The sequence below is a fragment of the Mixophyes fleayi genome, chromosome 8, assembly GCF_038048845.1.
Source record: "Mixophyes fleayi isolate aMixFle1 chromosome 8, aMixFle1.hap1, whole genome shotgun sequence".
NCBI classification, from domain to species: domain Eukaryota; kingdom Metazoa; phylum Chordata; class Amphibia; order Anura; family Limnodynastidae; genus Mixophyes; species Mixophyes fleayi.
Window position 1 is genome coordinate 136,372,546 of NC_134409.1, and position 12,296 is coordinate 136,384,841.

Below are 12,296 nucleotides of genomic sequence, written 5' to 3' on the forward strand. Positions count from 1 at the left end.
ATCATTATATCCGCTCCTCAGAGATGCAGCAGCTTTCTAAACTCCATTTACATAGTTATCCCGCTGGTATGATACTTCCGCATCACTGATTGATAAACTATTTCTTAAAATCTTTGCTTTGAATCAATAAAAGGATAAAAAAAAATTGTCTTCCTCTAGATCTGACAACAGTATTCCTGTAAACAAGCACATGCTCGTAATAAGTAATGTTGGTTTTGACATTAATTCTGATGATGGTTTATTAAAACTGTCATTTCTAAATAATATTATGATAATTTGTTATGGAAACTTGCTTCTGTCTGACAAGATGCTGTCGTTTCTGTGTACAGGATGCAATTACTTATACAGCAGAATAATACGGACAAAAGGGCTATTTGTGAAAGAGGAGATGAATTTCTTTCACCATCAAACATTTTGCACCAATTGTACAGGTACAGCTCTCGACTTTTAAGGGTCTACGATGAGCCAAAACAGCTGTTTTCTCCAGATGACCTTCGCAGCTCTTCTCCTCATTTTTCAAGCGCATAAATCAGAGATGTCTCCTGCCTTAACCTGTCTAACGCTGCACTGTCTAACGCTAGACTTCTATGGGGACTGTGATGGGACCCAAATTAACAAGAGATGAAAAGCTTTGCTTTCACAATCAGCCTTTAAAAACTAACGCTATATCTGGGAGGGCGTTAGCTTACTTTTTAATGGAGTCCATAGGACTCCATCACCGCTGTAGAAGCCACTTGTCATCCATCGCAACAACCCAATGTGCAATACCCATACATGGATCAGAGTCTCCATTCGCTGGCAGCGTCAGGCTTTAGTTTCTTCAATGAGCCCTGGCATGCTCAATACAAGCGGCAGTACATTTTGCGGAATGCAGCGATACAAAATGATTCTTACTGCCCCCCCACCACTTGGTGAGTACCAATGTAAAGTAGACCCCTTAGGGGGTAAATGTATGAAACTGCAACTTTCCAGCGGGGTTTGAAAAGTGGAGATGTTGCCTATAGCAACCAATCAGACTCTAGTTATCATTTATTTAGTACATTCTACAAAATGACAGCTAGAATCTGATTGGTTGCTATAGGCAACATCTCCACTTTTGCAAACCCGCAGTTTAGTAAATATACCCCTTAGTGTCCAATAGGCTTTGAGTACGTGCGTTAAATCCTTAATAATACCCCACTTGTGTACAAGACCTCATTTGCATTATGTGTAGGAGAATATTGTCTCTTATTTATGTTCTATTATCTCGGTAATAATATTCCTGTGACACAGTGGAGGTCAAGTACGTAGCACTCAATGCACGCCCCGAAATGCCTTTACTTTGCACCTCAGTGGTACGTCAGTGAATTAAAACTATTCCTCTATTAACTATTATATGGTGACAAGGCGGTGCCAACAATCGAACATCCGGAGAGGATCCCTGATTGGCTCCCCTTCTCGGCCGCTGATTGGCCAACAGTGGAGAGTGAGTCCTGATTGCCTCATCTGCCCACTGCTGCCGGGAACTGTTGGGAAGACGAGAATGGATTCACCTGCACCGGACAGATCGATGGACAGGTAAGTCCAGACTTCCTTCTTCTCTTCTATCTTCCAGCTTCCTCTTCTCTCTCTCAATCTTCGACCTCTAGACAGGCACCTCCGCTGGGCACACTCACAGAAGTGCAGATCTGGACATTTTTGTTATAACTTAAAGTCCTTATAAACCTGCTTCAGTGCTGACAGTTGGGGGCTGGGATTGACGACAACAGTCCCGCTTTTTTCAGCACCTTAATCTTGTGGGTCCTCCCACAAAATGGGAGGGGTTTATTTGCAGGCATGATAAAATGTTTCTTGACTTGCCAATTGGGATTGCCGGCTGGTATGCGGGTTGGGTTTAGGAGGCCTCCCCGCCCTATACTGCAAGCACACAGCAATATTTTCCATAGAGAGTAAAGACTCTAAGCCCAGTCATGGTTTATGCTGCCAGCTCACCCCTCCGCTGGATTAAAGATGTTAAAATCAGTTCAAAATAACCTACCAATAAAATGCAATGTACGACAGTCATTAGAGGTTGATGGAAATACATTGGGTGGAATACGGTTTTATTAGACATGTGTCTCAGACACAGTAGACTAGACAAGTAATAATTACACATATGGCTGGGATTCTATGTCGTCTGGATCTCTCAGCTGTGGGTGTGAGGAATCTCCGCTGATACCGGCCGGGCTCATTAAAGAGACTCTTAGGAAAATATATGGATCTGAATCTACCACTTTATAGATGCATTTATTATGAAACAGACTTTGTATCATGTTGTGACAGGACCCCTGTTTGTAATATAGAAAGCTTCTTTTAATTATATACAGTACAATATATCAGATGTCAGTGGGTCCATATTTCTCTTCTGAAGTTGTGATCTATGAATCCTGTATACAGTTATAGTCCAGCAATGTCTGACATTTATACCGCACTCCGGTTGATATCAGTCTGTCTCTTCTATGGTAACTCACTGTACAGGTCTGCTTCCTGTCCACCCGGGGCGATGTCTGGGCTTTCTACGTTTAATGTGGGTCCTCTGTCCGCTGCTAAAATATACACGAAATGGTCAGTGAGGCAGATAGGTGGAAGTGACCTTCACAATCACATATTGATAGACAGATGCAGTTGGGAGCTGGGGGTCTACGTGTTTGGAGGCTGTTATAACGGACAGTGAACAACAGATCTGATCCAGAATTGGACACATTGACATTTACAGCGGCTCTGACACACTTTAATAAATCTGCATTTTATCCTGTTTTCATACATTATTATTGTACTTATATTTATAAACTAAATATATAAACTAACCAATCATATTCTAATATTTTATGCACATATCATACTCACAAAATATCTAATTTGTACACACAATTAACATAATAAAAAGGAGATTATGTTTAATTGCTAAGACAAGGTCAGGTGGGTGTTTTATTGAGTGCCACAATATTCTGACCAGGAAACAGCGCTGTTCTAAAGTGACGCTACGCTCGGCCGGTGTTACATTGAAGGGAATGCAGAGCGCTGTGCCAGTGTCGCACCACAGCGATTCCGCTGCCAACATGGAGCCTGTGACAGCGGGAGTCGCTCTGGCGTGACATGTGAACGGCGCTGTTTTGAAACCATAGCATAAGGCGCCTGTGTGACCTTAGTCTATGGTTATATTTACAAAACTGCTGGTTTGAAAAAGTGGAGATGTTGCCTATAGAATTCAATCAGATTCTAGCTGTCATTTTGTAGAATGTACTAAATAATTTATAACTAGAATCTGACAAGTCAACGGCGCTGTTCTGAAACCATTGCAGCAATAGACGCTCGAGTGACCTTAGTCTTAGGGGTATGATTACTAAACTGCAGGTTTGAAAAGTGGAGACGTTGCCTATAGCAACCAATCAGATTCTAGCTGTCATTTTGTAGAATGTACCAAATTCATTCTTACTAGAATCTGATTGGTTGCTATAGGCAACATCTCCACTTTTCAAACCTGCAGTTTATTAAATATACCCCCTAATCAGGACTCCAGATGACAGACGTCTAAAATAGATACTCATCCAAATACATTTTGATAGAAACTAAGCCTGCCCACATTTATCAAACGATTCCTGGGGTTTATCCCAGCGCCTCATTAATAAGTTGATTCTTCTGACACTGATAGCGGGAGAATATGGAATGTCTTATACTGTACCATATTGGTGAGTTATAACAATATATACTGTGCATTTTAGACATGTAAGGTCTGATTCATTAAAGGACCCCCATGAAAGGTGTCTGTTATTGTATCCGTTGTCTGTATTCTGTGTATTGGTGTCATGGACTATGTGGGTTGTAGTTAGGGTTGTACACTACACCTAGTGCTAGGAGTTAGAGTTCTGCAGCATACTGGTCACGTAGGACGTTGCTAGGACCGCTTGTGTTGTATATTTGTTATAGATACCTCTAGAGTGGGTGGTACACGTTATCCTGGTAGACAGCCCTCTGGATGGACTGTTGTGTGTCGACCTTTTCCATGATGCCAATCCTGGGAGTTGCAGATGACCATCAAGAGGAGATGGTGATTACCTGGTGAGTATCATTGTTCGGTTTCGTCTCTCTCTTTGTGGGGCCCTCACCAGTACATCGGTGAGAAGGATATTCGGGCGGGATACTGCCCTGTCCCGAATATCTGTAGTCCCGCCCCCAGGCCCAGACTAAACTGAGGGGTCAGCAATAGTGCAGGGTCTCTAATTCTGGCCGTGACCTAGGACACCCCCTTCCTTCCACTCTGTAATATTACACTCCAATAATTGTTGTGGTTTCTCCTCTAGACCATAGTGGCGCGTTGGGTGCGATCCGGTATGGATGGTAAGTGGATCGATCATGATCAGGTAAGAACTTTGTGTGTGTCTGTCATTTCCCGCAGGTGACACACGTGACTCGGGTTACACCGTTATATCCCTTCATTGTGTTACAGGGGTCCTCATCTGCAGGGACTGGTATCCTGGAGGCTCATCATATCGGTGAGAGCTGCAGGAAGCCGTTAACTGGTCAGAACACAACTGACATAAATATGTATCTTTGTTCCTCTGCCCCATATAAATCTAATCTAAACAGGATGATAACTTGGGGTTCCCTGACTTCCTCAGCTCTCAGTCCGAAAGAAAGAAAGGTTATGACTATCGGTAGAGTAGCCTCTGTGTATGCTATGAGGCCCAACAACTTATGGGGCTCAGAACCCAATGCCCAAGACCCAGTGGAAGCACGTGGCTGGCTGGTGGTACAGTGACTGGATTGGGCAGCTGCTGTAGATAAAGTACATGTATGTATACTTCAGACTACTGTGCCTACCTGGTAACACAAGGAATGAATGCATCACACGGATGGTAATTGTTTTTTGATGGAGCAAACTTGTTGGACAAAGCCAAGGTTTGGGATCTCACTAGGGGAACCAGGAACTGCAAGATAATTGTCGTAATCTCTGATTTTGAGTCATTGTAAAGGGTAAAGTTATCTACCAGATAAAGTCCCAACATTGGATGGGAGCTGCAAGAATGATGGGATCAGGGACAAGACGGGATCCACTCAGAGGACCCTCACTGATTACATGTCTGCCCTTGTATCCCAAACGTTCCATTGATCTCTTTACATCTCCTCTGTGTCCAGGTCATGTAAAACATTTCATAAAGACTTGTAGATTACAGCTCGTTTCTGAACCTTAACACACAAGTTTATCTTCCTGATGAGTGACCATCTGACAACCAACAATGACGGCTCTCTTAGTGAATTGAATATTTTTGTAACAGTTGCAAATCTGAGACTATTTCTTCATATTATTATTTTCAAACACTACATTTTTCATCATATCGAGACAATATCGGTGTTGGATTTTTGTTCTAGAACTTTTCTGGGATTTTCTAGAGTCCCCAAGAGAATGGAATTCTAGTAAGATAATTGCCTGAACTTTACAGAGGAAATCACATCTATGGCGTTGTGTGTAGAGGTCATTAATGAGACCTAGCAGCAGTACACAAACACAACTTTCAGTATACACAAATAGTGTTATAGTGTTATGCTTACATACATCTATTACCTTGTGTTGTAAAATCGGTGTAGATGATTGGACCGCTTCAGCAGAAGGTAAAGATAAGAGATATCACACAGACATTAATTATCCATTCAGAAAACTAATAAAACTTAACAATCTAATACAGCACTAACTGGGCAGAACCGGCATCTTAGGGGCAAATGTCATTTAATTCTGCCCCGTCCTTAATCAACGGAGCAGAAACTGGTCTGACAGAGGGCAAATGGGGAAATTCCATAATCTATACTTGCCCCTTTGTGTGATACTTGTTGTGTAAAACATGATACATTGCTAAGATTGGATCATTAACAATTAATTTCCCTCCCTCTATTTATAACTGTTTCAAGACTTATCTCCTAGTTGTGTTTTTAAGAATTTAATACAAATGGGTAAATAAGTAACCTGAATTTTAAATCTCATGTCATAGACCCCTCCGCCCCAGGTTTATAAGTGACGAGGACACTGTTTTGTCACTGTGGAAGTTTAGCGAGTGGCTACATTATCTCCACATACAGTAACATGATAAAGAGGGGTGAGGGCTATCAGAGCAATCACTGAATATAATATGTACTGTTTATGTATTACTAATAAAGTAAACATTTAAAAATTCTCTAACAAAATAGCAATATTCCTAATATAAATAAATATACAGCATATACATTTAAAATATATATGGTAGCTCTGTTACACTTACACGTCACACCTGGACGCAGCCACTGTAGAGAGGAGGATGAGAAGATATTAGAGAATTCTGTGTACATTGTATAATGTGTTCCCCATTTATCACACACTGAAAGACATCCGACATCTTTCCACCCCTATTATTACTGATCCACTATGCTGGTAATTACTCAAACTGAAAAAGCATCTCTTATGGTACAGAGAAAGGATGATGATGATGATGATGATGATGATGATGATACTGACCTTGTTTGGTGTGATACCAGTATATGATCACTAATAAAGCACCAATGATGACCATTCCTGTAATACTGAGAGGTATAGACCAATCCAGATAATGATGTCTCCCTGCAGAAGTTCGAGCTAACAAAGAAGAACAACAGAATGTTTAAAGTTTTGTTTTGTTCTCAATCAGTTGCAACCAGCAAATAAACTGACAACAGACACACAAGAGCTTCTATAACACAACGAGTCTTCAAAGGAGCAGATTGTGCTATGTGTAGGGTGCACATATATAATATAACGTAGCTGTTTTTGTTTGACAACATGTAAACCGGGTTTAAGGAGACAATGACAATTCCCCCCCCCCCCCCCCATCAATTAGCTGAGCTCAGAGATGGGTCAGAATTCGGCTGATTGCCGCATACAGTTTAAGGCTTCTGATTGGTTCACTTGATCACGCGTCCACTCTGCTGCCATTTAAAAGTGGTGATCAAAAACATTCTCCACTCTAGACGGCAACTTGCAAAATAACGTTGAGAGAGATGTGCTAGGTCTGTGAATTCAGCAATCCTGATTAGTCTGATGCAGTGGTGGATTATAACTGGGTCAGTGGCCAGTGCACCCTAAGAAAACCAATCACCCCAATTATATTAAAAATAAATATATATATGTGTCTACAGTCATATACATACTTCCCAACATTCTAATTTTTGCAATCAGGACACTGTGAGAAAGGGCTGTGCCAAATCCCATCACGATGGGGGTACGGTGATGTCACAATGAGGTGTGACATTTAGATGAAATTGAGGTACAATTTTTTCATAGGTTGATTGAGTTATTTTGTATTATTTGCCTGGGTTATATACTTCTACTCCTATATAAAACCATAGATGTTGTATAACTATTAGTTCTATATAAAGTTCAACTGATAATGGTTAATATAGAACAATAAGGGTATCGGGTGACAAAAGACAGGTCACACCTGTTAGGGAGTAGCTGGGGGTAATTTGGGTTTTGCTTTTGTTAAGTGATTTCCTATTTAAAAAAATGTCATATTTTATGTTTTAGAAATGATAAATGGTCATCTGGACTCTGACCTGTCACATTGAGAAATGTTCCATTTCCGTGTCCGGATATTTCTCCATCGTGCAGAAAAGATACATCACAGTAATACATCCCGGTGTCTGAGACATGTACTCTGTGCAGGGTGATACTGGCTGATCTGTTATGAATGAATTCATCTGTGTCCATTCTGGAGATTCTGCCTGTGAAATCCTTATTACTATCAGAGACCTCCGGCCCAGTCCTCTCCATATGTCTGTACCACTTGTAGGACCCATTATGTATATTCTGTGCTCCGCTGATGCTGTAGTTACAGGGTAAGGTGACAGAGCTGCCCTCTGGGGTGACTATTACAGGGATCTGGGACACATGGATTATCGGGGATCCTGCTAAATAGAGAGTGAAACAAGGAGGATCAGTAAAATGTTATAGTCATGGTATTAGAAGGAAATGATTGTAGAAACATAAGTTGCTTTCTGTAATTAGGGCAGGTGAACAATTTGTCTGTGGGTTATATAAAGCTGTTTCTCCAATTCATATAATTGTTTTTCAGTATTATATATTTTTATAGCACCCAACTCCACAATGTAGAACAGATTTTGGGTTTACAAACCATTACACTGAACACTACGTCCTTAGATTTGGATCCAAAGGATGTATTCATATGAGAGTTTTTCAGAAAGAGAGAGAGAGATGGATAGGGGATGAAGTGACCTTCACTGCATCCGTATCAGCACATCCCTGCTGGAGAACATCTCTTACTCATTAATACTTGGCTCTTACCTGTCACATTGAGGAATGTCCCGGTGCCGTGTCCGGATATTTCTCCACCGTGCAGGAAAGTAACGTCACAGTAATACATCCCGGTGTCTGAGACATGTACTCTGTGCAGGGTGATACTGGCTGATCTGTTATTAATGAATACATCTGTGTCCAATGTGGAGATTCTGCCTGTGAAATCCTTATTGCTATGAGAGACCTCAGGACCAGCCCTCGCCATATGTCTGTACCACTTGTAGGAACCGGCAGTTGCATCCTGTGCTCCGCTGATGCTGTAGTTACAGGGTAAGGTGACTGAGCTGCCCTCTGGGGTGACTATAGTAGGAATCTGGGAGACGTGGATGGTCTGACACTCAACTCCTGATAAATAAACTGTGAAATAAGGATTGATCAGTAAAATCATATCTTTGTAAAAACAAGGGGAAACTATAGTAATAAAATAAATTATTTTCTGTAAATTGGATGGGTGAAAGGTTTGAATAAAAATCCAGGTGATAAGTACAAGCAGTTACATTTATTGGGGTAACAAGAACTGTGACTGGGAGAGTGTGACTTGTGTAAAGCGATTTCTCAATTTCATAACATTTGTCATCAATCAATTTACCAACCATTACCATCTATCTATCTATCTATCATATAGAGTTGATATAGATAGATAGATAGATAGATAGATAGATAGATAGATAGATAGATAGTAGAGAAGCAGAGAGCACAAGTTTATACCATTATTTGAGCCTTTTATAGGAGAAAGACTCCTGCTCCACTGGCATTTCTCTTCATTTCAATTTTTGTACACCCAGTGTGTATTGCATTCCTTGCGTTCCATAAAACACACTGACCCTTACCAGCAAAACCAGGTATTAAGAAATGTATTAATAGTTTCTCTTTCATATAGAGGTCATCCTTTCTTTTCTGACCCTTGTTGAAAAATCAGAAATGTTTTTTTAGGAAAGTTTCACGGTTTTGTTCTTTATTTTCCTTTAACCTTCAAGTAAAGGCCAATTACCAAAGCAGAGACCCCTGGAAGCGAAGATTGTAAGAAAGGGACCCAACAAATGAGCTGTTAAGGGTTCTACCGCTGTCCTCTTTACCCTCCCCTCCCCATCTTCCATACCTTTCATCATTGATTGCCCCCCCTCCCCATTATCTTATACTGCATGGCTACCTTCTTTAGCAGTGTTTCTCAAGAGATGTTAGGGGTTCTGCAACACTAAAAGGAGTAATGGTGGAAAAAATGTAATTGCCTAATTTGTATGTATGGATTAAAATTTGTGTGGCAACATTCAACACTAACCATTCCACCACTAAGCCACAATCCAAGTGGTAAGTGAATGAATCCTTACAAGTAATTAACTTATCAGATAGAATTTTGGATGAATCCCATCTGAGACTACTTGGTTATGGCTTAACTTTTTCACCTACAAATAATTTCGATCGATTTAGATGGGAAAAAGATCTCCATCTATTTACGAGAAAACTTCGCCTAAATAAATTCTTTAGTAAACTCGAATCTACTAGTCTGCACAGAACCACTTTGGATACTCCACTACAACAAAAAACGAACAATAGGGGAGATAGTGACACACCTCCATGTATTTCAATAGAATCTGCTACCAATGAAATGTATACCAATTTGGTAAATTCATCGATAGATATAGATCTGGAGGAAGAGGATAATCAGGCCCTATCTGCCTTAGAGCATCTATTGGAGGAACAAACTGGTAGTGAAATACAAACAACTAGACCTATGTGTAAGAGAAGATCTACCTTCTGCCCTAATGAAAATATTAGCCCGCAAATATCAGTTTTTGAGAATATGGTATCACATGACCTGGATATCCTTAAACTAAAATCCATGAAGAATAGAAAATACAGGCAATCCGACAATCTGACAAGAAATGAAAGACAAGCAATCCAAGAGATACAATCATGGCAGGATGTGGTTATTAAACCATCCGATAAGGGTGGGAATGTAGTAATATGGCCCACCTGTATGTATAAGGAAGAAATGCATAGACAATTAGGGGATAAAAAGTGTTACCGCTTGCTCTTTTCCAACCCCCTAAATGACTATAAATCATTATATAATCTAATGATTAAACGAGCCTTTGATAATGGGGTGATCTCAAAATCAGAATTGGAATTTCTACATATTGAAAATCCTAAGGTATCAACTATATACTTACTACCTAAAATCCACAAGAATGCTACTAAACCACCTGGAAGACCTATTCTTTCGGGAATTGGAGGTCTGACCGAACAAGCAAGCATCTTTGTGGATCAACATCTACGCGGTTATGTAACCTCATTACCATCCTATGTTAAAGACACCTCAGATATTCTCAAACTTTTGGATGACCTTACTTTAGAACAACATGTTTGGTTGATAACCATGGATGTGGAATCACTCTACACCAGCATCCAACATGAAGTGGGGATAGAGGCTGTTGCTTTCTTTCTACAAGCCAATGATAACCCCGATCTCAATCTTTTTCTGATAGAACTTTTGGAGTTTATACTAAAAAGGAATTTTTTTGTCTTTGACAATAAATTCTACTTGCAGGTACGAGGTACAGCGATGGGGGCGGCCTGTGCCCCCACTTTTGCCAACCTCTACCTGGGCAGATGGGAGAGGGAAACTGTCTTCTGTGAAAAATTAACCAAGTATACAGATAATATTATTATTTGGATGCGTTACATTGATGACATTCTCATAATGTGGAATGATAGCCAAGAGAACTTTGTAGAGTTTGTGGAGATTCTAAATGACAATCAAAACAATTTACACTTGACGTATGAAATGAATCAGGAACATGTCAACTTTTTAGATCTAACCATCAATAAGACACAGGATGGCAGAGTAGTTACTGATTTATTTCGTAAAAAAACAGCTACTAACAATATACTTCATAGTGAAAGCTCCCACTTTCCGCCTGTAATCAACAATATCCCGAAAGGTGAATTTTTAAGACTGAGACGAAATTGTTCCAGTATATCTGACTATAAAAAAAGATCCGAAGAACTAAGTATGAGACTTGTACAACGAGGATATAGTAAGAGACTCATTAAAAGAGCCCAAAATCAGGCATATATGAAAGATAGAAACCAACTAATATATAGTAAGGCCAGACCAACTAATGAAAACAAAATTAGAATGGTGGGAGATTTCTGTTACGAATGGAAAGAAATACAAAATATCATACAACAACATTGGCCCATTTTACTATCAGATATTGATCTAGCAAAAAGTCTGAGGAACAGACCAGACTTTAGTTGGCGTAGGTCACCTAATTTAGGTGACAAATTGGTGAGGAGCCATTTCTCTATGAAAGGCACAAACTTATCTGTGAAAGGATCCTATAAATGTGGTCTTTGCAAGGCGTGTCTACACATGACTAAGACCACGGATTTTCTTGATAAATATGGCAATAAACACCAGATTGAACAATTTATCAACTGTACTACTAAATGTGTGATTTATGCTCTGACATGTCCATGTGATAAGATCTATGTTGGCATGACCAGCAGAATGTTAAAAAACAGACTTTTGGAACACATCGGATCAATCAGAAATGCAGCCACAGACAAAAATAAGTTCAAACAATTGACATCAGTAGCACGACACTTTTTATATGAACATGGAGGAAATCCACAAAATATGAAAGCTTTTGGTATAGAACAGGTTAAGATGGGCATTAGAGGGGGTGATGTCACTAAACAGCTCCTACAAAGAGAGAGCAGGTGGATATTTCTCTTAAACTCTATAATACCATTTGGTCTCAACGAGAATACTAGCTATGCTAGCTTCTTGTAAGATGGCTTATTAAAATATCAATTTAAACATCAATCTACTGTTTGGACAACTATCGCATATTCCAATGCTCCATAACACAATAGAGACTTAGATTATCATAGAAGCGCAAGAGTGCTGTGACCAATATTACTACCTATATTTATTAAGATCCTTAACATGCTA

General features: G+C 39.9%; 1 protein-coding gene across 1 annotated transcript; it reads right to left on the reverse strand.

Annotated features, from left to right (window-relative positions):
• Positions 1–2,136: 2,136 nt before the first annotated feature.
• Positions 2,137–8,723, reverse strand: LOC142100273 (uncharacterized). Its single transcript, XM_075184203.1, has 6 exons — positions 8,324–8,723; positions 7,576–7,929; positions 6,503–6,619; positions 6,270–6,291; positions 5,582–5,616; positions 2,137–2,564 (listed from the first exon to the last, which is right to left on the reverse strand). Exons 1-6 carry the CDS (start codon positions 8,721–8,723, stop codon positions 2,476–2,478), a joined length of 1,017 nt encoding a protein of 338 aa, XP_075040304.1. The 3' UTR covers positions 2,137–2,475.
• Between the last annotated feature and the right edge of the window lie 3,573 nt (positions 8,724–12,296).

Excerpts from the sequence above, each read along its gene's own strand:
- LOC142100273 (XM_075184203.1), bottom strand. The coding sequence starts at position 8,723 with ATGATTTTACTGATCAATCCTTATTTCACAGTTTATTTATCAGGAGTT. Across the intron at positions 6,620-7,575 it reads AACATTTCTCAATGTGACAG|CTCGAACTTCTGCAGGGAGA; the intron begins GTCAGAGTCCAG and ends CTTCTTTGTTAG. Across the intron at positions 6,292-6,502 it reads CTGGTATCACACCAAACAAG|TGGCTGCGTCCAGGTGTGAC; the intron begins GTCAGTATCATC and ends TCCTCTCTACAG.